This window comes from Rana temporaria, chromosome 4 (genome assembly GCF_905171775.1).
Source record: "Rana temporaria chromosome 4, aRanTem1.1, whole genome shotgun sequence".
In the NCBI taxonomy this organism is placed as follows: Eukaryota; Metazoa; Chordata; class Amphibia; order Anura; family Ranidae; genus Rana; species Rana temporaria.
In genome coordinates, this window is record NC_053492.1 from 117,564,092 (window position 1) to 117,588,954 (window position 24,863).

At 44.9% G+C, this 24,863-nt stretch overlaps 2 protein-coding genes across 2 annotated transcripts in view; one reads left to right on the forward strand and one right to left on the reverse strand.

Annotated features, from left to right (window-relative positions):
• DTYMK (deoxythymidylate kinase) overlaps positions 1 to 3,320 on the reverse strand; it is a 33,459-nt gene extending 30,139 nt beyond the window's left edge. The window contains exons 1-2 of the mRNA XM_040348891.1: positions 3,088 to 3,320; positions 75 to 183 (exon numbers count right to left, since the gene is read on the reverse strand). Coding sequence (XP_040204825.1) covers positions 75 to 183; positions 3,088 to 3,217 — 239 coding nt within the window. The 5' untranslated portion in view covers positions 3,218 to 3,320. The remainder of the gene's footprint in view (positions 1 to 74; positions 184 to 3,087) is intronic.
• A 138-nt stretch (positions 3,321 to 3,458) lies between these two features.
• On the forward strand, positions 3,459 to 24,080 carry ING5 (inhibitor of growth family member 5). The gene is made up of 8 exons (XM_040348890.1): positions 3,459 to 3,669; positions 8,514 to 8,585; positions 10,047 to 10,213; positions 18,830 to 18,941; positions 19,048 to 19,135; positions 21,153 to 21,288; positions 21,516 to 21,577; positions 22,787 to 24,080. Exons 1-8 carry the CDS (start codon positions 3,633 to 3,635, stop codon positions 22,821 to 22,823), a joined length of 711 nt encoding a protein of 236 aa, XP_040204824.1. The 5' UTR covers positions 3,459 to 3,632; the 3' UTR covers positions 22,824 to 24,080.
• The last annotated feature ends 783 nt before the right edge of the window (positions 24,081 to 24,863 follow it).

Below are 24,863 nucleotides of genomic sequence, written 5' to 3' on the forward strand. Positions count from 1 at the left end.
GTTGTACTTCTTGTTTGGGGTTATTTTTCTATTGGTTCATCTGTAAGGAAGCACTTTAGCTCTCCTGTACTTACACTTGTTCCCAGCGGTTTGCAGAGAAGAGTAAATGAACAGTGTGATCTTCAAGGTTACTTTTCTTCTCAAGATAAGAGCCGACCAGCTGGCCAATTTCAGTTGTTCTCTCTGCAAAACAGACGCATTCATGAAATAAAGTGCGATTTAAACATTGGTAAAATCTAGTCTTGGTAGGGGGAAAAACCTACCCAGTGGGCTTTCCTGGGGAAGGGAAGAATATACCACCTTGCAATGTCAAGCACTCATCTTACAAGTCTCACAGGAGTGCAAAACAAAATTGCACTCCTGTGACCCAGAGGAGATTGCCAGCCTAAATAGCTCAGGCTGGACCTCTCCGTTAACCACTTGACGACCGAAAGCAGTTATTTAACATCCTCAACTTTGTGCGGTGATATCTGAATGATGGGTGCAGCTACAGGCATCATTCAGATATCACCGTCTTCAGCTGCCGATTCTGTGCATGATAAGAACGATCAAAGCGGCAGTTCCGCCGCTTGATCATTCTTATAGGCGATGGGAGGGGACATCGTCCCCCCTCCCGCCGGTGCTGTCTGGGAAGCATAGAGATGACTGGTGACCAGATGGTCACCAGTCATCTCTATGACCGTAGGAGGCCCGGCGCAACGTTATGACGTCACGCCCGGTACCTGAACGTAAACAAAGCTGCAATTGCGGCTGTCGGCATGTGATCGTTGAATTATTTTTCACCGATTTCATGCTTGTAAGCCTGGAGGAGAGATGTGGGGTCTTATTGACCCCACATCTCTCCATAAAGAGGACCTGTCACACTGATTCATATTACAAGGGATGTTTACATTGCTTGTAATAGGAATAAAAGTGATTAAAAAATTATAATTTTAAAACGCCCCTGTCAGCTCACACGCAGAAGCGAACACGCATGCAAATCCCGCTTACATATGTAAACGCCGTTCAAACCCCACATGTGAAGTATTGTCGCGTGCGTTAGAGCGTGAGCAACAATTCTAGCAATAGACCTTCTCTAACTCGAAAAAGGTAACCTGTAAAAAAAATTAAAGCGTCGCCTATGGAGATTTTAAAGTACCGAAGTTTGGCGCCATTCCATGAGTGTGCGCAATTTTAAAGCGTGACATGTTGGGTATCTATTTACTCTGCGTAACATCTTTCACATTATACAAAAAAATTGGGCTAACTTCTTTACCGTTTTGTTATTTAATTCATGAAAGTTTTTTTCCCTAAAAAAAGCGTTTGAAAAATGATTGCGCAAATACCGTGCGAGAAAAAAAAGTTGCAATGACTGCCATTTTATTCCCTATTGTGTCTGCTAAAAAAAAAAATGTTTGGGGGTTATGATTAATTTTCTAGCAAATAAAAAAAAAAAATTGTGATTTTTACATGAAGGAGAGAAGTGCCTAATTCTGGGTACTTTGTCACAGTAAGTGAGCTTAGCACTATATGACCATATAGCGTGACCAAACCCCCGTATTTTTGAATATGGTCAGGTGTTTTTAACTAGCCTTGCAGGATAAACGTCATTTTGTACCGTTTTTGGTCTTATAGCAGCACCATCTTGGATGTATAGCATTTTTAGGGTGTTCACCCCCCCCCCCCAGTATGTTTTTGTCTGCCCTCTTATGTGCTCCTCAAACACACACAAAATTTCTCGTATGTATGTGTGTATATACACACACACACACACACATGCTACCCATTATACCGCATAAAAATATGCGGTATAATAGCTTACTTCTGAGCACCAAACAGCACTCTGAAGTAAGCCATTATACCACATATTTTTAGAAATGACATGCACTGGGGAGCTTATATCAGAAGGAACGATAGAAAAAAAAAAATGGCGTCACAAACATTAAAGTGGTTGTAAACCATTTTTTTTTCTGTCATAATGTGCTAGTATGCATTGCACACTAGCACATTATGTGAAACTTGCCTGAAAAAGCAATACAACCGCTTTCATCTTCACCCATCTTGCTTCCGGTGTCTTAACGTTCTTGTTCCACCATCTTAGAAGTTCCACAACCGACTGCGCAGACTCAGGGCATGCGCAGTAACAGGCTACGGAAATAGCCGAACGCAACAGCTGATCGTCAAGGAACACAGCTCGGCAGATCACCGGTGGAATGGGCAGCTGCTGAGAGGCATGCACAAGGCGCTTTTATTTACTTTTTTTTTTTTAGTTTGCATTAATTTATTTTAAACATTGTGTTGTGTCCGCGGCATGCGGGATCCCGGAGCACCGGAGAGGGGAGGCTGTGTGCGGCTCTATGGGGCTGACGGAGCAGGAGGAGCTCACTGACTGACAATAGAGCGGCTGCCATTCCTCTCACACACACGGCCTGCGTCACCCGGCCATCCAGGGCACCAGTCAACGAGTACCCGGGCGGGGGAGGCCCCATAGCTGCCTCAGGGAGGGGGGAGGAGGAGATGAAACTGTGACCCAAGTTCTTGTTCCACCATCTGAGAAGTTCCACAACCGACTGCGCAGACTCCAGGCATGCGCAGTAACAGGCTACGGAAATAGCCGAACGAAACAGCTGATCGTCAGCTGTTAAGAGGAACAAATACCATAGCTGGAACCAGCTCGGCAGATCACCGGCCTCACAGACTCCAGCTTTGTGATTGGCCAGAGCCACAATGACATCACTCCTGAGTTGTCGCTCACAGCACAGGACTCTGAAGAAACAGCACAGGTGGCCGCTCCTTCAGAACGCATGCATCTGTGATGTCACTGGCTGCATGCAATGTAAATATCTCCTAAACAGCATGTTTAGGAGATATTTACACTACCTATAGATAAGCCTTATTATAAGCTTACCTAGAGGCACAGCTTAGTGATGGAAGTTTACTTCCACTTAACAATGAAGGTCTTATGAACAGGGAGTATGTGTTTAGCACTCAGATCAATGGCCAGAATAGAGGAATATACTGGCCAATGAAAGGAATGCTCATATGGAGGAGCTGGACAGACTCTCAGTATGGACGAGGCCTAGGGAAGGGATGACATGTTTCTCTTACCGGGAAAGCGCATGCCCTCAGCCTGGTAGCCCCGCTCTTTTAATACTTCCACCAGCCTCTTGGCCTGCGTGCTCTTCCCGGCCCTGTCAGCGCCCTCCAGTACAATCAAAGCCCCACGACGTCCCGCCATGACAGCCAGCGCTAACAATACGAAGACTAGCGCTCTATAAACACCCGGAAATCAGTCAAACGCGCCGCTCTGACTAGCCAACCAATCACCGATTCGTATAACCGTCCACGCCCTCTAACCTACACCCTACTGCCTCCCCTCATGAAAACCGCCCACCAACTAGATTGGGATCTCTACCAATAGGATGAGAGCGCCGAGCAAGCAATGCTCCAATCGACTTTCTAGAATTTAGTAAGCCTGTAGGCGGATCCCAAGCAAACCGGCCTGAGCTTGTTGCTAGTCGCGGAACGGCTCATGAATATTAATCAAACAGCCGTCCAACCCGCCGCGCCGGAAACGAGCAGCTCATGAATAATCAAGCGAGCGGCTGAGCGGGATTGAGGGCTGGCGGAGGAAACAGGCGGACTTTGTGAATATGGCGACTGCGATGTACCTCGAACACTACCTGGACAGTGAGTGTGGGCTAAGAGGAGGCGAACGGGCAGGGCAGGCGGGGCTGTTATCGCTCGGTACGGGGACGGTTCTAGTAAGAATCAGCCGAGCGTATAATTAAAACTGCGTCACCAGTCCGTGAGCGCGCTCTCCCAGCTTAGAGTGCGACGTGCTGACGTAAATAGTTTACGTAACTCTATTTTGAGTAATGGAAACTTTATTTAAAATAACAACGATGTTCACTTACCTTGGTTGTATACCGATTAGCTATAACATTATGACTATGATAAAGTTGATGTGTTTGAAAGCAGAAAAAACAGCAAGTGTAGGGATTTAGGTGACTTTGCCAAGGGCCCTGTTGTAATGGCTACATTACTTGGTCAGAATATCTCCACAAGGGGGGATGATCCAGGTTTGCACTGACAAGAAGTGGTCCAAGGAAGGAAAACCGGTGACAGGGTCATGGGTGACCAAGGCTCATTGATGTACGTGAGCTACCTTTAGTTTACATTGATAAGTTAAAGCGCAGCCCCACCCTAAAGTGGAACTTCCGCTCATCGCACCCCCCCTCCGGTGGCACTTTTGGGGGGGGGGGGGGGTCAGGATACCTGTCTTTGACAGATATCCTTTCCCACTTCCGGGAATGACGCGGCAGTGATGCCATCGCGGGGCTCCCTTCTCCTCCTCCCCTGGCCGCCGGGCTAATGGGAGAGAGGAGCAGGGCCTTGTGCATGCGCAGCAGGGTTCCCCGCTTGAACCCGAAAGGCTACACTGCCGGGTTCCCTTACCCGCAATGGCAATGTAGCCTTTAGGGTTCACGCCGGGAGCCCTACTGCCGAAATCGAGGTCCATTTATTAAAAGCCAGCAGCTGCAGTATGTTTAGCTGCTGGCTTTTAATTTTTATTTTTTTCCGGACCTCCTCATTAAGGATGAGCTCAGGTGTGTTCGCTTAGAACACGTGCAGAGCCCGCCAGGAAGTGTGAACGGCGCTGCGCTAATCACAGCCAGGGATACATTTCACGATCTCTGCAGCCAAGCATCGGGACAATGTCTCCCTGGCTGTGATTAGCGCAGCGCCGTGCACACTTCCTGGCGGGCTCTGCACATGTTCAATGCAAACACGCCAGAGCTCATCCTTACTCCTCTTTAATGCTGGTTCTGATAGAAAGGTGTCAGTGGGCACATCAGCATCAGAACTGGACCATGGAGTAATGGGAGAAGGTGGCCTGGGGTTCTTTTACATTGTGTGGATGGCCTGGTGCATGTATGTCACATACCTGGAGAAGACATGCCACCCTGCAGGGCCGCTGATAGGGGGGGACCACCAGCCCTCCTGTAGGGGGCCTGGGCAAACAGCAGGGGGAATTAGTGCAGTTCGGCAGAGGGGTGGTTACAGAAGGATGCCCTGTGCGGCTCTCTGCAGCAGCTGAAAGACAGTTTCTCCCCCTCCTGCCAGCTTTCAGCTGCTGCAGGGAGAGACACAGGGCATCGTTCCTGTAACTGATTCCCCTTCCTGTTCTGCCCGCTTCTGATCCCTCGTCACTGTGAACATATATATATTTTTTTTTTATGTAAAAAAACAAATACAAAATAATTATTTTAGGATATTTTAAGTAAAAATATGGTCTTAAATATATTGGGGGGGGGGGGGCCTGCCAAGTAGGCTGTACAGGGCCACGTGATTTCTAACAGCAGCCCTGCCACCAGGATACACTATAGGAAGTCCAATTCATGGATGTCCCACCTCAAAGTCTACAGGACTTAAAGTGGATTTCCGCCAAAAAATAAATAAATTGTCAGCTATTGTAAGAAAGAAAACGGATTAGGTGGACTTTAATGGCACCGTAGGAAAAACTGATAACCAGTCAGGGATATAGTAGGGATATAGTATAAATCGGCAGCTACGAATACTGCAGCTGACTTTTAATATATGGACACTTGCCTGTCCAGGGCACCAGCGATGTCGGCACCCGAACCCGATCTGCTCCCGGGTGGTGGTCCCGCCATCTTCGGTAAGGGAATCAGGAAGTGAAGCCTTGCGGCTTACAGCCTGGTTCCCTACTGCACATGCGTGAATCGCGCTGCACAATCTCGCTGATCTCTGCTGTCTTGTGGGACCTGTGGGTCTCCCACAAGATGGGGGAGAGGAGGACATGGCGTAGATCGCAGTGGATAGTGGGAGAAAGTGGGAGAAAATATCTGTATTAGACAGGTATCTGCTCCCTCCTCCTCTGTAAAAGGTGCTGAATGTGACACTGGATGGGAGGAGAAATATGAAAAGCGGAAGTTCAATTTTTGGGTGGAACTCCGCTTTAAAGAATCTGCTACTGGGGGAAAAAAAAAATTCTCTAAGTCGCAGGGGTGTCAAACTGATGCCCCTCCAGCTTTTGTGGAACTACAAGCCCCATTATGCGTCTGCCTGTGGCAGACATGCTTGTAACTGTCAGCCTTTCATGGCCTCATGAGACTTGGAGGGCCGCCAGTTTGACACCTATGCAAGGTATAGTGCGCACACTCTAAACGAATACCACCAATGGCTCCTGCTGTTATCAGTCTGCTCAGTGAGGAGGGAGAGAGATGACACTCTTGTGCACAATGCTAGGTCGGGCTCAGGTAAGTATAAGGGAGGATTGGGGGGGATCCTGCAGCACAGGTGTTTTTCCCTTAAGGCATAGAATGCCTTAAGGTAAAAAGAGAGTTCAAAGTGGTTGTAAAGGCAGAAGGTTGTTTATCTCAATGCATTCTTTGCATTAAGATAAAAAGCCCTTTGTGTGCAGCAGAGCCCCCCCCCCCCCCCAATACTTACCTGAGCCCCATCTCTATCCAGCAATGTGCACCAGTGGCACAGCTTTCCGGGACTCTTCCTCCTGATTGGCTGAGACACAGCAGCAGTGCCATTGGCTCCTGCTGCTGTCAAAGTCAGCCAATCAGGATAAAGAGGGGACGCAGCCGACCCACAACTCCATGTCTGAATGGACACACAGCTGTTGTTTGGCTCGGGTGCCCTTATAGAAAGCTGCTTGCTGTGGGAACACTCAACGGGAGGGAGGGGCCAGGAGTGCTGGAGGGGGACCGTAGAAGAGGAGGATAGGGGCTGCCCTGTACAAAACCATTTCACAGAGGAGGTAAATATAATATGTTTGTTATTTTTAAAGAGATACAAAAACGAGATTTTAGTATCACTTTAAAGTGTCCTGATAGATCACTTCAGGCTGGTCCTTTTTACAAGTATAGCTATGTAAAACATTAAAAAGAATAAGTACCTATACTGTTTAAAATCCAGTAATGCCCTGCTCTGCACATGCTCAGTTGCTCTCTATTTGTAGGCACTGACATATTTGTAGAGACTGATCTGCTGACAGCCATAAAGCTGAATTAAACCCTTCTATAATTGTCAGCCAAGGAGGCTGCCATCCTGGCCTCTGTTTAATCTTCAACTGCCTTGGTGCTGCACATTATGACACCAGCCATTGGAAGGTTTGACAGTTTGGTTGCGAGCACAGACAATGTGACCGTTACATTCCCGACATGTGACGGGAATGTAACAGTCTTTTGAACCTGTTAAATTGATGGGTTTACTTCCGCTTTATAGTGGAATTAAACCCTCCTATCCTTTACAACCAAGGAAACTGCTTCTGTTTGATCTGCAACTGCCATGGTGCTGCACATGTGATCAGTTATGACTCCAGTCATTTGATGGTTTGACAGTTTGGTCGAGGAAACAAACAAATGTGACAGTTGGCAATACACAGCTGCTCCAGTTTTGATAAAGTCTCTGTTCACAGAATACACAGGGTTCTCTGAATGGGAAAAAGGAGGAGGCTGCAAATAAACAACACTAGTGATTATATGACGGCTGCAGCTGAAAGTACAGTGTTTATTCACATGGATAAATTGTACAATAAAGAGAAGATATCTGCACATTTTGGCTCCGTTCACATCTCCGCATTCCAAATCACGGGCAGAAGCGCCACTATTCTGCCTGCAATTCACAATAGTGGCTAATAGTGGGATGCCCGTGCGTTGCCCATCAATTTCAATAGCACCCCAAACAAGCTTCTTTTGGGGCGACGGGGTGCCATGATTCTGTACCTGACCAGACGTAATTTTTTGTTTACACTTTTTCTAACGTCTGTAATGTGAAAGTTTGGCTGTAACACCAGTGAAGTGGCATTTTATTTACAAATGTTTGTCAAGATATTGCTTTCTATTGTTGGAAATTTTCTTAAAATATATACTGTTCAATTCTTACTAAGGCCCCTTTCACATTGGACCTGTAGCCGCGGTGGCGGTATATCGCCGCTAAAAATATCGGCGCTATACCGCCGGAATTGCCGCAGGAATCGGCCGCTAGCGGTGCGGTATTAACCCCCGCTAGTGGCCGATAAAGGGTTAATACCGCCCTCAATGCGCCTCTATAGAGGCGCATTGCGGGCGGTTTGCCGCGGTTTCCCATTGTTTTCAATGGGAAGGAGCGGTATACACGCCGCTCCTCTCACCGCTCCAAAGATGCTGCTGACAGGAGATTTTTTTTGTCTCCGGCCAGCGCATCGCCTCAGTGTGAAAGCCCTCCGGCTTTCACATTGAGGTAGCTGGGCAGGAGTTTTTCAGGCGGTATAGCAGCGATATTTTTAGCGCTATACTGCCTGAAAAACTCCTCAATGTGAAAGGGGCCTAAGATTGTAGAGTAGCCATTCTCTACCAAGGTTCTAGAGGTTGCTAGTGGTTCCATGAGCTGTGGTTGATTGACCTCATACCTGAGAATGGCTGTATAAGTAAAACACCACTTGGCATAGCTAGTGGCACAAGACCAATTATCTTTTGTATATGTGTGTTTTTATATATCTATATTTTTTTCTTAAGGCATAGAAAATCTACCATGTGAGCTTCAACGAAATTTCCAACTCATGAGTGATCTGGATCAGAGGACTGAGGGTATGTGGTCTGCAATTGCATTCATGTTGGTGTCGAAGGCCACAACTACACCTAGGATTTTTTTTAACCTTGTAATTACTAGTCTGAAGAGTGTAAAAAAAAAAAAAGTACATAAGTGGATTTCCTGGGCCAGATTCTCAAAAGAATTACGCCGGTGTATCTACAGATACACCGGCGTAATTTGAAAATCCCGCCGGCGTATCATTGTTTTGTATTCTCAAAACAAGATACGCCAGGATCCAACTGGTGTAAGTCACTTACACCGTCGGATCCTAAATGCAATACTACGCTGGCCGCTAGGTGGCTTTTACGTCTATTTCAGCGTCGCATATGCAAATGAGCCGAATACGGCGATTCCCAAACGTTTTTGCGCCGCTTCGCCGTAGTTTACGTCGTTTCCTTAAGCGTAAGTTTACCCCTGCTATATGAGGGGTAACCTTACGTCGGTCCGCCGTATGCCATGTTAAGTATGGCCGTCGGGACAGCGTCGGGTTTTTCCATCGTTTACGTAACTCGTCGCGAATAGGGCTGTGCGTTAATTACGTTCACTTCGCAACCAATGTATTTGCGGCGTACTACAAGGCATGCATAGTGGCCTACGTTTAAGGCCGGCGCATGCGCAGTTCGTTCGGCACGGGGGCGCACTTAATTTAAATACAAGCCGCCCCCTTTGATTTACGCGGGGATACGCCGGGGCATTTAGACTCCGCCGCCGCAAATTACGGAGCAAGTGCTTGGAGAATACGGCACTTGCTCCAGTAAGTTGCGGCGGTGTAGTGTTAATGGCATACGCTACGCCCCGCTCGTAGATACGCTGATCTACGAGAATCTGGCCCCCTGTGTGTATGTAAATACTGCTCTGAAGAGGTCCCCTGAAGTTGAGCAGGAAAAGATACACTTTTAGGAGTGTTGATCTGCTGGCAAGTGACATTCTGCAGCAGTTTCTTCAGCCTAAACATAGGTGAGTGTTGGCCCTACACTTTTTACAAAAAGTGGCAACCACCCCAATTTATAGCCTTTACAGTAAGGTGCACATAGATGGGCAACACACATCACACTCAAGATTTCCCTGCACACTTGCCAGCCTGGAAAACAACCAAATTGAACCTGTTTAACAATTCACGTTAAAAACAGAGGGTTTTGTTTTCACACATTTGCAAATATATATGCAAAAGATGCTGTGTCCACGTCAAGACTTTGCCAGTAAACTGCAGTCCTAACACTTCCAGAGTGTCTGTCTTAAGTAGGAGCACATATAGCCGTAAAATAGATTAAGGGCAGGTATGCCTAGAGGGAGCCATCTCACATGGCATGGCATGGCATGTGATGTCCAGCAAGGGCACAATGACAGCGAAACTGCAGGGTTATTCAGGTGTATGATATTAGGCAGGTTTATTGGAATATTTGTGGTGATATCATGGACTTTATGCATTGTATGAAGGTTATTTTCTTTTGGAACAGATAAAAAGAAAGAGATTGATGCCTTGGCTAGCGAATACATAAACAAAGTACGAGACTTTACCCCTGAACAGAGAGTGCAACATTTACAGCGCATTCAAAATGCCTACAGCAAATGCAAGGAGTACAGTGATGATAAAGTGCAGTTGGCCATGCAGACATATGAGATGGTAAGTATCAGAGCAATGCTGTTAAAGTGCTGTGGCTATTAGAATTCTGGTAGTCACTATTTTATTTAATATACATTAATGGGCAAAAATATTGGCAACCCTGCGTTTCTGTCAAACAATGCACCACTTCGCCCAGAAAATTGTTGCAATTACAATGTTTAGGCATTCTCATGTTTATTTCTTTTGTTTGTATTGGTATAAACAAAAAGGTGGAGAAACAAGAAGCCAAATCTCACACATTCCACGCAAAACCCCAAAAATGGATTGGACAAAATTTATTGGCACCTTCTCAAAATTGTAAGAAATCGTTGCATTCCAAATTCACGCAATGTGATGGTCCTGTAATTTTTAATTAAACTCACCTGTGTCAATTAACTGACAATATGGAAATCACATTGACAACACCGTTTAAAAAGGTGGAAAAATGGACTCGACCTCCTTTCTGTTGTGTGTGTGTGTGTGTGTGTGTGTATGGAAAAAAAATAGAGCAGCAAATATTTTTTTTAAGTATTTGAGGGCAAATATTGAAGAAAAGAATTGACAATCTCAAGACTACAAGTCCATCTCCAGAGATCTTGCTGTTCCTGTGTCCACTGTGCGCAACATTGTCAATGAGCTTACGGCCCGTGGCACTGTATCTAATCCCCCTGGATGTGGATGAAAGAGAAACATTTATTAAAGAATGCAACAAAGGATTGTTCAAATGGTGGCTAAAGAACCTCGATCAACTTCCAGGCAAATTCAAGTGGATCTTCAGACACTGGGTACAACTGTTTCAGATCTCACCTGAATGAAAAGGGACGCTATGGTAGGAGACCCAGGGGGACCCCACTGCTGACACAAAAACAGAAAAAAGCCAGATTGGAGTTTGCCAAAACATACCTGAGGAAGCCAAAATATTTTTGGTAGAATATGCTGTTGACAGACTAAACAAAATCACTGATTTTTGGTAAAGCCCATCATGCTACTGTTTTCAGAAAAATAAATGAGGCCTTTTAAATAACAAATATACAGTCACCCTCAGTGGTCATGGGTCCTACAGCAGGACAATGACCCAAAGAACATGTCAAAAAGCACCCAGAAAGGGTTTAAGACAAAGCGCTGGAGAGTACTGAACTGGCCGCAATGAGTCTAGATCTAAATCCCATAAAGCACCTGTGAAGAGATCTCAAAACAGCAGCTGGGAAAAGAAACCCTTCCAATCAAGTTGGCGAAAGAGTGGTCCAAAATTCCAATAGAGAGGGAAAAGAAACCCATTCTTTGTAGGAAGCAATTGATTTAAATGTTTTCCAAGGGGTGTGCTATCAAATATTAAATTGAGGGTGCCAATTTTGTCCAGTCCATTTTTGGAGTTTTACGTTGAATGTGTCAGATTTGGCTTTTTGTGCTATACCAACACAAACCTACGAAATATACATGGGAATGCCTAAACGTTTGTAATTGCATCAAGTTTCTAACAGAAATGCCAATATTTTTGGCCGTGAATGTGTTTGTGTGTGTGTGTGTTTTTTTTTTTATTTTTTTTTAACCACTTCACCCCCGGACCATATTGCTGGTCAATGACCGGGCCACTTTTTGCGATTCGGCACTGCGTTGCTTTAACTGACAATTGCGCGGTCGTGCAACATGGCTCCCAAACAAAATTGGCGTCCTTTTTTTCCCCCACAAATAGAGCTTTCTTTTGGTGGTATTTGATCACCTCCTGCGGTTTTTATTTTTTGCGCTATAAACAAAAATAGAGAGACAATTTTGAAACGAATATTTTTTTTACTTTTTTCCTATAATAAATATCCCCCAAAAATATATAAACAATTTTTTTTTTTTCCTCAGTTTAGGCCGATACGTATTCTTCTACATATTTTTAGTTAAAATCCCAATAAGCGTTTATTGATTGGTTTGCGCAAAAGTTATAGCGTTTACAAAATAGGGGATCGTTTTATGGCATTTTTATTAATATTTTTTTTTTACTAGTAATGGTGGCGATCAGTGATTTTTATCGGTACTGCGACATTATGGCGGACACTTTTGACACATTTTTGGGACAATTGGCATTTTTATAGCGATCAGTGCTATAAAAATGCATTGATTACTATAAAAATGCCACTGGCAGTGAAGGGGTTAACACTAGGGGGCGAGGAAGGGGTTAATCATGTTCCCTGGGTGTGTTCTAACTGAAGGGGGGGTGGACTAACATGTGGAAATGACAAATCGCTGTTCATACATTGTATGTTGTATGTTTACACACACAGCTCTCGGTCCTCGCTCTGTAACGAGCGATCGAGGGAGCCTGGCGGTGATCACACTTGCCGGGCATGCGTGTCGGGATCAGGGGCGAGCGGGGGGCGCGCACGCGTCCCTAGTGGCCGCTTTGCGAGGTGACGTAGATCTACGTGACCTTGCGCAGGGGAGCCGACCTGCCGCCGTATAACTGCGGCGGCTGGATGTCAAGTAGTTAAATAATAATAAAAAAATAGGCACCTAATTTTGCCACAATAAAATGGAAAAACGTATTGACTCGAATATAAGCCTAGGGTGTCCATCTGCATGCCTCACTTTGCCCATGACTAGACTGACGTTTAACATGGAAGTTAGGGTTGTCCCGATACCACTTTTTTAGGACCGAGTACAAGTACCGATACTTTTTTTCATGTACTCGCCGATACCGAATACCGATACTTTTTTTAAATGCAGCCACGTGTCCCCAAATGCAGCCTTGTCCCTTAATTCAGCCATGTCCCTAAATTCAGCCATGTCCCTAATGCAGCCTTGTGTCCCTTAATTCAGCCATGCCCCTTAATTCAGCCATGCCCCTTAATTCAGCCATGCCCCTTAATTCAGCCATGCCCCTTAATTCAGCCATGCCCCTTAATTCAGCCATGCCCCTTAATTCAGCCATGCCCCTTAATTCAGCCATGCCCCTTAATTCAGCCATGCCCCTTAATTCAGCCATGCCCCTAAATTCAGCCATGCCCCTAAATTCAGCCATGCCCCTAAATTCAGCCATGCCCCTAAATTCAGCCATGTCCCTTAATTCAGCCATGTCCCTTAATTCAGCCATGTCCCTAAATTCAGCCATGTCCCTAAATTCAGCCATGTCCCTAAATTCAGCCATGTCCCTTAATTCAGCCATGTCCCTTAATTCAGCCATGTCCCTTAATTCAGCCATGTCCCTTAATTCAGCCATGTCCCTTAATTCAGCCATGTCCCTAAATTCAGCCATGTCCCTAAATTCAGCCATGTCCCTAAATTCAGCCATGTGTCCCTTAATTCAGCCATGTCCCTAAATTCAGCCATGTCCCTAAATTCAGCCATGTCCCTAATGCAGCCTTGTGTCCCTAATGCAGCCTTGTGTCCCTTAATTCAGCCATGTCCCTAATTCAGCCATGTCCCTAATGCAGCCTTGTGTCCCTTAATTCAGCCATGTCCCTTAATGCAGCCATGTCCCTTAATGCAGCCATGTCCCTAAATTCATCCATCTCCCTGAATTCAGCCATGTCCCTAATGCAGCCTTGTGTCCCCTAAGACAAAGCCAAGTCAATCCCCTCCCCCCACCGCTGCCGACATCTAGTTACTATGCACTAGGGGAACACAACAGCTGACATTTGCATTTGAATAGCTGGGTGTTCCCCTGCCGCGCCGTCATGTATAGCCCCTCCCCCTTACCCGGGCACTTTGATACGACGGGTGACCTGTCTATCAAAGTTTCTCGGCAAGGGGCAGTGAGCCCCCTTTCTCCAGGTCGCGGTGTGCCCCCTCTCTCCAGGTCGCAGTGTGCCCCCTTTCTCCAGGTCGCAGTGTGCCCCCTGTCTCCAGGTCGCAGTGTGCCCCCTCTCTCCAGGTCGCAGTGTGCCCCCTTTCTCCAGGTCGCAGTGTGCCCCCTTTCTCCAGGTCGCAGTGTGCCCCCTTTCTCCAGGTCGCAGTGTGCCCCCTTTCTCCAGGTCGCAGTGTGCCCCCTTTCTCCAGGTCGCAGTGTGCCCCCTTTCTCCAGGTCGCAGTGTGCCCCCTTTCTCCAGGTCGCAGTGTGCCCCCTGTCTCCAGGTCGCAGTGTGGCCCCTCTCTCCAGGTCGCAGTGTGGCCCCTCTCTCCAGGTCGCAGTGTGGCCCCTCTCTCCAGGTCGCAGTGTGGCCCCTCTCTCCAGGTCGCAGTGTGGCCCCTTTCTCCAGGTCGCAGTGTGGCCCCTTTCTCCAGGTCGCAGTGTGCCCCCTCTCCCCATCTCACACAGTGCTGGATGAGATGTTGCCACTTTATAACTTATTTACAAACAACTAGAAAATGTTTCCAAATCTTCCATCAAACTTCTACAATGTTGCTCATCCTCCTCCTCAGCTCAAGGTTCATGTCCCACAGACATGTTACAACATCAGCACAACGGTCACCCAGCATCAGATTGCTAGCTCTTGAGTCCAGGCTCCTTAGCCATACCTTGTGTGTGGAGGACAGTCAGTGATAGCAGCAGCAGTGATCCCGCAATGTGACCCATTCCTCCTCCTGGTAGTATAGGTGACATAGGTGCACAATGTATGCAGCAGCAGCAGAACCCCTGATCCCCAACCATCCACAGACAATCCAGCCCAGGCTCTCCTCTTCTCTCACTACTTCCAGCTAGGGGAACACAACAGCTGACATTTGCATTTGAATAGCTGGGTGTTCCCCCGCCGTCATGTATAGCCCCTCCCCCTTGCCGAGAAATTTGATAGACAGCTCACCCGTCGTATCAAAGTGCCCGGGCAAGGGGGAGGGGCTATACATGACGGCGGGGGAACACCCAGCTATTCAAATGCAAATGTCAGCTGTTGTGTTCCCCCTGCGCATAGTAACTACAGTAGATGTCGGCAGCGGCGGGGGGAGGGGAGGGGGATTGACTCGGCTTTGTCTAAGGTGGCAGCAGCTCTCCTCTCCCCCATACGAGGACTGCTCTGCTCCGCTCTCCGCCCCCTCTCCGCCTGCACTCCACCCCCTCTCCACCCGCACTGGGAAAAAAAAAAAAGTATTCTATTCTGGCATCGGGAGTATTTGCACGAGTACTCCCGCAAATACTCGGTATCAGTCCCGATACCGATACTAGTATCGGTATCGGGACAACCCTAATGGAAGTCTATGGAAGGGGTGCCCGGCTTTGAAAAATCGGTGCTCCCCGGCCGTAGGTCCCCCCCAGACAACAAACTTTGCACAATTGTAGAGGAAGAGTGGGACAACATGTGTGCCAAGTTTACCGGGTCCCCAAAGTCTGGGATATCACGCGCAAAAAGGTGACTCGAGTGTAAGCCGAAGGGGCATTTTCAGCACAAAAATATTGCTGAAAAACTCGGCGTATATAGGGTATATAAAATATTCATAAAAAGTCCTTCCTAATATCAGACTCTCAGAGGATGTGTTCTTGCCTTACTAACCAATTTAACTTCTACCATGTCTCTTAAGGTTGAATTTTAGGATGGAGCCAACTAATCTTAAAGTGGTAGTAAAGTCCAACTTTTAACTTGTACAGTACTTACAGGTGAGCCTATAATAAGGCTTACCTGTAGGTACTGTGAATATCTCCTCAACATGCATTGTTAGGAGATATCCAAATGGAATGCAGCTGGTGACATCATAAACGTGCCATCCCTTCAGAGCTCCGTTTCGTGGTTGTGAGGTAGTTGCGGCTTGGCCATTCATACAACGGGAGCCCGTGCAGCTGGAGGGCTTTGTTTGCCACACCCGCGATCACTCCACAGAGAGCCAGAACGGGGATCTGTCAATGTAAACGGTTAAGTAAAAAATGTTCAGAGAGAGACTGACTGTTCCTAATGATTAGGAACAGTGATCTCTCTCCTCCTCCTGTTAGTTCCATCTCCCCACAGTTAAAAACACCTCCCTAGGGAACACTTAACCCCTTGATCGCCCCCTAGTGTTAACCCCCTCCCCTGCCAGTGACCTTTACACAGTAATCGGTGCATTTTTATAGCACTGATCGCTGTATAAATGTCAATCGTCCCAAAAAGTGTCAAGTGTCCGCTCTGTCTGACGCAGTGTGTGTGTTCGTGTGTATATATAATATATAAAACTTTTTTATTTTTTTCAAATACCACCAAAAGATGGCTCTATTTGTGGGGAAAAAGGGGACATAAATTCTGCTTGGGTACAACATCCATACGCCGGTGACTTAACAAGCTGGTTCCACCTATGGTATTTGTTCCACTTAACAGCTGATGATCAGCTGTTGCGTTCGGCTATTTCCGTAGCCTGCTACTGCGCATGCCCGGAGTCTGCGCAGTCGGTTGTGTAAGAAGCTCGGCGATGGTCATCTTCTCCTCCTCCCTCCCTGAAGCCTCCCCCGCCCGGGTGCTCGCTGACTGGTGCCCTGGATGGGCCGCTCTATTGTCAGTCAGTGAGCTCCTCCTGCTCCGTCAGCCCCATAGAGCCGCACACAGCCCCCCCCCTCTACGATCCGTTTCAAACCCAACGTGCTTATGATGTAAATGTATGATGTAAATGATAATGTAAATGTAAATGATGTAATAAATATACATGTCTGGAGGAAATGTTTACGGTGTGGTGCAGTGAAGCTTTCCGTCCTCCCCTGCTGACTTTTGGTACGCTCCACAAGCCGGGTTTCCTGTCTCAGCAGCTAGCTGCCGATTCCGTGTTCCACAGCTGACGATCAGCTGTTTTGTTCGGCTATTTCCGTAGCCTGCCCGTAGAATGTTACTGCGCATGCCCGGAGACTGCGCAGTCGGTTGTGGAACTTCCCCCATAGGGGAACATTGAGGACAAGTCACCGGCTCTTTGAAGTAGAATAGCTAGCTGCCATAACCCCAGTATTCATTTGCCGCGAGATCACGTTTATCGGGGCGGTAGAGGGCTGTTTACATTCCTTGTAATAAGAATAAAATTGACATTATTTTTTATTTTTAAAGAACTGTAAAAAAAAAAAAAAAATGTTTTAACGCGCCCCGTCCCGCTGAGCTCGCGTGCAGAAGCGAGCGCATACATGAGTAGTTCCCACATATGGAAATTGTGTTCAAACCACACATGTCGTTGGAGCAAGAATTCTAGCCCCAGACCTCCTCTGTAACTCAAAACATGCAACATGTAGATTTTTTTTTTTAAACGTCCCCCATGGAGATTTTTAAAGGGTAAAAGTTTATCACTATTCCACGAGCTGGCACAATTTTGAAGCATGACATGTTTGGTATCAATTTACTCAACGTAATGTCATCTTTCACAATATAAAAAAAAAATTGGGATAACTTTATTGCTGTCTTATTTATTAAATTTTTTCAAAAGTGTTTTTTTTCCCAAAAAAAGTGCGCTTGTAAGACCGCTGTGCAAAAAACAGTGTGACATAAAGTATTGCAATGACTGCCATTTTATTCTCTAGGGTGTTTTTTTATCTTTATAGATAGCGCTATATAAGTATAATATATATATATTTTATTAAGTGTCTGATTTCAACTTGAAAACAACAATTTTGACAAATAGGCCTGGTCCTTAAGTGGTTAAAGCGACGCAGTGCTGTTTTGCAAAAAAATGGCCTGGTCATTAAGGGGGCAAATCCTTGCGGTTCTTAAGTGGTTAAAGTATTTTGAGTTTGTTACTAAGAGCCTGATTCTGGGTCCACCAACTGAAGGCCCTTGGTGACCACTAAGGTAGTCTCATCAGGTCTTGGCTTGGATATTCACCACTTGACGCCCGTCCTATAGAAAAATGACAGCCGGGCGGTGGTTCAGTTATCCTGACTGGACGTTATATGACGTCCTATGGTGTCCAGCATTAAACAGCCGGTGGCTCTCCTGACGGGGGGGTCTGCGCTGATTGTTTATCAGCACATCCCCCCTGCGGATGCCTACACTGGACCACCAAGGAAGCCCCCAACATGTGGATGGCCAGGTATGTACCCCATGGCCATCCACATATGAAAAAATATGCACAATAGATGCCAGTCAGTTTCCAAAAATGGGCACTGACTGGTAACATTATGGTCCAGATCAAACAAGTGATGCCAAACAGTGCCACCACTCAGTGCCCACCCATGCCACCTATCAGTGCCACCTATGAGTACCCATCAGTGCCATCTCATCATTACCACCCCATCGGTGCTACCTTATCAGTGCCTGTTGTTGAAGAAAAAATACTTGTTTACAGAAACACATTTTATTTTTTCTTTACATTTTCAGTCTTTTTTTTTTTTTTTTTTATTGTATTTATTTGTTGCTCAAAAAAAAACAAAAAAACGCAGAGATGATCAAATAATACCAAATGAAAGCTCTATTTGTAAGAACAAAATGATAAAAACATTGTTTGGGTACAGTGTAGCATGACCGCACAATTGTCATTCAAATTGCGACAGCGCTGAAAATTGGCTTGGGCAGGAAGGTGTAGAAGTGCCTGGTATTGAAGTAAAGGAAGCATGACCAATTGGTTAATAAGTATGTGTTTTTCATATAAAAAACAAACAAACAGATGAAGTGGCTAATAAATGCAATAAAAGTTGTGTGATATTGGCATTATCGTCACCAGCTTGGTGTTGCATGCATGATTAATTGGGGGTGCTTTGGATACTTGTATGATCAATTTTGATTCTTTCCCCTTCACCATTTACAATTCTTTATTCTCTTTATTTTTATTTTTTAAAAGGTGGATAAACACATCAGACGGCTAGATGCAGACCTGGCACGGTTTGAAGCTGATCTCAAAGAAAAATTGGAAGGAGCAGAGTTTGACAGCCCATCTGGACGTGGAATAAAAAGCAAGTGTTTATTCTTTTTTTAATATGCTCCTTGTCTTATTACCAGATCTGCATGATGGATTATTCTTATTTCAGTACATAAAATGTTTATTTTTTCCTTTTGCAGAGAATCGATCACAAAAAGACAAACGAGGTTCCAGAGGCCGTAGGGTATCAGAAGAGGACACTGTAAAGAAGAAGAAATTAAAAGGAGGGTGAGGAGATGTCAGGAGCAACAAATCAAGCACACAAATGAATTCAAAATATTTAGCCATGTATGAAGTGAAAAGATCTAGTGCATACCTCTTTACCAATAGAAATGTGGAGGATGCTATTGCTGACCACCTTCTGGACATACTAGGTGCCTGGTTGTTCTGATGTAATTACTTTAAACCATTTACCAGACATTAGTATGAAGTGGGTGATGTGTGACAATCAACATGATTGCATTGAATGTTACTTTTTACTGATATATGAGCATACCTAAAGTGTAAAAAAAAAAAAACTGTTTTGGGAAACAGCCAGTGGAGGCCTTTTGGCTCCTGAAAATGCCTAGCTTTTTCTGACTAAGATACTTTACTGGGCACGTTCACCTCCTTCCCGACCAAGCCAATTTTCAGCTTTCAGAGCTTTTTCTTTGAATTGTTTTTCATTTAGCATAAAAAAAAAATTCATATACAAAATGGCAGGCAAGTGAAAAACCTGTAGCACCTTATACATTTCACAGTAAACCGGCCAATAGGGCCAACACTACCAGTCATATACTCCAACCAGAGTTCCAAATCCAGACCTGGTAATCCAGGAAATCTGTTATTGTGCATTTAATTATGAACCAACAAGACAGTTTATCCCAACAATGACAACAGTAGGACATTAGCAGAATGCCCTTCCCTCCCACAAAGGCCCCCGAAACCCCAGCAAGACAAAGGCACTTGCTAACCTCCCCCTCAGGTGACAGCTATATACATGAAACAATGGGCATTTGCAGATGGAGTATGTTACTCTAAAACCCCATCTTTTATAACAGTGTGTTGTACCTGTACCCCCCAAACTTCAGTTGAGTGATATTGAAAACATTGATCTTGCAGCCTCTCCTCAACCCTTAACCAGTCAGTGATCCACATCCTCCAACATATCCTATGAGTCCACCCACCGAAACCACACCTTCCTAAACTTGTTGGGGGATCCCCGGGCTTCATACGGTATAGAAGAATGTTGGCATTCACTATCTTCAACTAAGGCTGAGCTCCGGTGTGTTCGCACACCCCACGTGCAGAGCCCGCCAGGAAGTCGACACTGCGCTGCTCTAATCACAGGCAGTGAGACCTTATCCCGATGCACGGCTGCAGAGATCGTAAAATATCTTGCCGCTTGTGATTGGGGCAGCGCAATGCCGACTTCCTGGTGGGCTCTGCATGTGGGGTGTGTGAACACGCCGGAGCTCATCATTATCTTCAACCACATCCCTAACATCAGTTGTTCCCTATGGATCCACCTCCTAGCTATGAGTTTCCGATCCCCAAAAAAGAGAATCCTCAGGAATAATTTGGTATACACATCCCACTCCTCTTGGTCAAAAATTCCCAATAGGCAACGCAAGGGGGAGCATATATTTGTCAGCTATTAATTTGGTCACCATAGACCATAGAGACCTTATCTTTGCCTCCAAAAACTTAGAAATGGGGAGCTGCACTAGGATCCACAAATATTTGAAAGATCCAGACAATGGAATGGGGCAATCTTCATAAACCGTCACAGTAGTCACCAAATTCTTGGATCCGCCCAAAGGCTACCGAGAGTGAGGGACCTGGGTCCTGTTAGTATAATGGCATGTCATCCGCATATGAGACGCGTTTCTCCAATCGCCCCACCCGAAGGCCGGAAAAGGTAGTACTTGACCGCAACCTGGCAGCGAGGGGCTCTGACTAGAGTGACAGTGGACACCCCTGTCTAGTCCCCCAGAAAATTTGAAAGGGCTTCCCGAGATCATGCCATTTATCCATAATCTCACCATCGGTTCGGTGTACAATAGCCTCACTCAGGAGATAAAGACAGAGCCCATAGGATTCCAACAGATGGAATAAATAAGCCCCCCCCCCTTTTGTAAAGATCAGCTGTGTGTGTTTTGTTTGTTTGTTTTTTATTCTTTTATTACGACCACTAAACACCTATTTTGTATCATGTAATTTTTTTTATTTTTTATATATATATATTTTTTTTTTTATCTTGCAGTCCAGCATTCTCAGAGGCAGTATTGTCTGTTCATCCTTCTGATGTCCTTGATATGCCCGTAGACCCCAACGAACCCACCTACTGCTTGTGTCACCAGGTGTCCTATGGAGAAATGATTGGCTGTGACAATCCAGATGTAAGTGTTTTTATTAAAATATATTACTTTTTCAATAAAAAAAAATTGTTTCAGTATTCATTTGAAAGGTCTACCTTTTTGGTTGCTGACTACTGACTAATCCTGGAAGCTATTTCTATTTAATTTTAATTTATTTTTAGCTGTAATCCTGGCTTTTTTGTGTGATTTATAATCTGTTATTTTGTAAAGTACAACCAGGTAATAATTTTTTTTTTTTTTTCTCCTAGTGTCCCATAGAGTGGTTTCATTTTGCATGTGTGGATCTCACCACTAAACCCAAAGGAAAATGGTGTGTACTAAGTTTTCACTAATTGGTATAGGATTGTCTATAGATTGTTGTATAGATTTCTGTAAATTGCCTGTGACTAGCTACCTACAGTATGTATCTAATAATGTCTAATGACATTCAAATTTGAAAGCTCCCATAAATAAGTAGTCACCTAGGCTAAGAAAACCATTTCCTCGGTTTTTAGCTTATTGTGCATATAATGGAGACAAAGGCCTACTGTAAAACAAAGCTATGTTACTCTGACTGCCAAACACATACAATATGCAAAAACGTAATGGCATAGCTCAGGGGTCTCCAAACTGTGGCCCGAGGGCCAGATGTGGCCTTTTGCTGGCCCTTGGGGCACTATTTCTCCCACTGATATGAGGCACTATTTCTCCCACGAACACCAAAAACGGGGCACTATTCCTTCCATTGATACCAATGATGGGATACTATTCCTCTTACTAATTGGGACACTACTCCTACTGACCACCAACCCTAAGGCCATATTTATTCTCACTCATGCCGGGTCTGTGACATTTTCTGCCCCTGCTAGTCACAATCTGGCCCTCCTCAAGTCTGTAGGACAAAAAATTGCCCCTTTGCTTGAAAAGTTTGGAGACCCCTGGCATATCTGAAAGGGGTGGAAAAAGACCTACCCAGTTCTTGATTTGTCAGATACTTGCAATATTTATAAATGCTCACCACCCTTTGAACATTAGTTTGTGAAATTGTTAACTGGTTTTAGTGAAGTTAGTGCACTTAAGTCTTTAAATTTTTTAGGAGCTTTACAGCGCCATGGTAGTTTATTGAAAACTACAAGCCGACAGCCGCAAAGACTGCCAGACCTTGTAGTTTTCCATTTACAGAGGACTGTAAATGAGTGATGTGACCAGGTGGGCAGAGCCCCGCACGGCCACCTCCTTCTTTTTTTTTTTTTTGGTAGCAGCAGACACGGCATAAAATTCCTGGCTTGCTGTCGCAGCGGGGATTTGAGGGGGCGCGTTGCAGGGGCCAGTGCATTCATTCTATGTTAAACACTGAATATAAGTGTAACCTGTTCTAAAAGGTGAACTTCTTCTTTAAATGTGTGAATGACGCATTATACCTCAGAAAGGGGAGGCAAGGAGCTTTGTACCTTCCCTTTTAAACCAGTTTCCTAATGTTTTTTTTTTAATAACAATGTATATCTGGAAAGCTTAACAATATATAACTTTACATTTCTAGGTTCTGTCCCCGCTGTACCCAGGAACGGAGGAAATGATTACAGCACTTGTATCCGTTATAAAATGTGTCTACTTTTGTGTTCTATGTTTCATGTATCACCCCTGCCATTTGTCTTGCTACTGGTCTGCCTTCTTTCAAAAGCAGAAGGCAGCAAGTCAGGTTGTGCTCAGTGTACAACCATTATTTTGGGGGGAGTATTGATTGCACTTTGGGATTGGTACTGTTGTTTGTACAAGTTTAATTTTACATACATTGTTTCAGTTATCCCATTTTTTATTCTCTCCCCCCCCCCCCCCCCCCCAAACAATGTTTTTACATTAACTTATACTGGATGGACTAAATTAACTTGGTGTACATTCGTTGTGTGAAATATTAGATGAGTGCTGCTCATGCAACTTGGTTGATATGATTAGTTTAACAGTCCATTTCTGGGAAGAGTTTAGTGCTCTAATATCATTTCTAAGATGTACCTCTCTACTGGAGTTGAAGCTCCTGTTTTATTAGGATTCCACAAGTTAGTAACACAAAGGGGACCCAACCTCCAGCAGACCCCTATAGTGCGTTCAGTGTTGATTTTCTGATGAAACACATCTAGCTTGGAGATGTGCTTTAAAGTGAACCTCACCTGGCGTGCATGGGAATTCCGTCGGCTTCAGCATGGCCAAATTTGTGAAGTGAACTGTACAGGTCCGAGCAGGCGGGTAAGTAGCTTTAATGCAGAAGAGTCAAAGCATGTCTCATCTGCATTAAAAACCCTGCCTGTCCACCCAATTTCGTTATCTAGCATAAAGTTCCACTTTAAGAACTAAGTTGTCAGATTCCCCTCTTCCAGTGTAGAAAGGTGTTAATAATGTAAATGTATGGAAAATGTATGCAATGTGCTGAAATTTTAAGATGGCAAAAAACGCCTGTCCCTTAATCCACATATTCATTGAATGACAGTTGTACTGTACATTTAATTATATTTAAAAAAATGTAAATATAAGCAGGTACTTCTAATCGGAAGATTCCATTTTGTATCCTCAGCCCACGTGTATGAACCAGGTGCAGCCATTACATCAGTGTGTTTAAATAATTAAAAGTAGGGGGTACCTGGCAGTCTACTTGGGTTGAAGTTGATCTTCTGGAAGGTACCTTTTTTAGATTTACCTCTTTTGCTAAACCTTGCATGTTGCAAGGTTCTCATTTCATTTCAAAGTGGAATGAAAGCCTCAAGTGCTGTACACACGATCGGAATTTCCAATGGAAAAAGTCCGACTGACTTTTTCCATCGGAAATTCCGACTGCGTGTATGCCCCATCGGAAATTCCGATGGATTCCATCAGAGTTTACATAGAGGGCATGTTCTATTTTACTCCGATGGAATTCCTATGAGAACTTGGTCGGACAAGGGTCCAATCGTGTGTACAGGGCATAAGTCTAACTCTTCCTCAAAATGCCCCCCCCCCCCTTATCTAACCTGTATAAAAAAAAAAAAAAGTTTATTTACCTTTTTTTTTTTTTTTTTTATCTGCTCTGGTCTTGTGATCCTGCAGCTCTTGCTCAGGGATTGGTCTACAATGGCTAGGAATTCTGGGAGCTGTGACATCTTCGATGTGGTTCAATGGCCCAGCCATTGTCAGTGCTCCCTGCAGCAGCCGCTCGCTGATGCAGGGCGGCTAGAGCTCTGAGATCATGTAACCAGGGTGGATTAATGTTATACAAGTAAGGCTTAATGTACACGAGACGTTTTTGTTAATCTACACGGGAAGTCTGTCGTGCCGCATTTACATTTTTAGAAGAATGTGTGTGTGTGTGTGTGTGTTGTTTTTTTTTTTTTCTCAAATGGTCAAAAATGCCTGTAAACGAAGTGCGGCTAAACACAAGTTACCACGTTTACAAGCTGTTACAGGCGTTTGGCATTTCAAATGCCTCTGAACATCCGTCCTGAACGCATTTTATTTTTTATTTTATTTTCTTTCCAAAAAAAGCTTCTAAACTCAATTGCCTAGAAAGGACTATAAACGACCCTGTGTACATGTACTGATAAGATAACAGAGGAGAGTTCAGGGGCAGCTAAAAAAAACACCCAAATGCT

Bases quoted from the DNA above. Each gene is read 5' to 3' on its own strand.
- ING5 (XM_040348890.1), top strand. From the start codon at position 3,633: ATGGCGACTGCGATGTACCTCGAACACTACCTGGACA. The intron at 3,670-8,513 runs GTGAGTGTGGGC...TTTTTTCTTAAG, and splicing joins CCTCGAACACTACCTGGACA to GCATAGAAAATCTACCATGT. The intron at 21,578-22,786 runs GTGTGTACTAAG...TTACATTTCTAG, and splicing joins ACTAAACCCAAAGGAAAATG to GTTCTGTCCCCGCTGTACCC.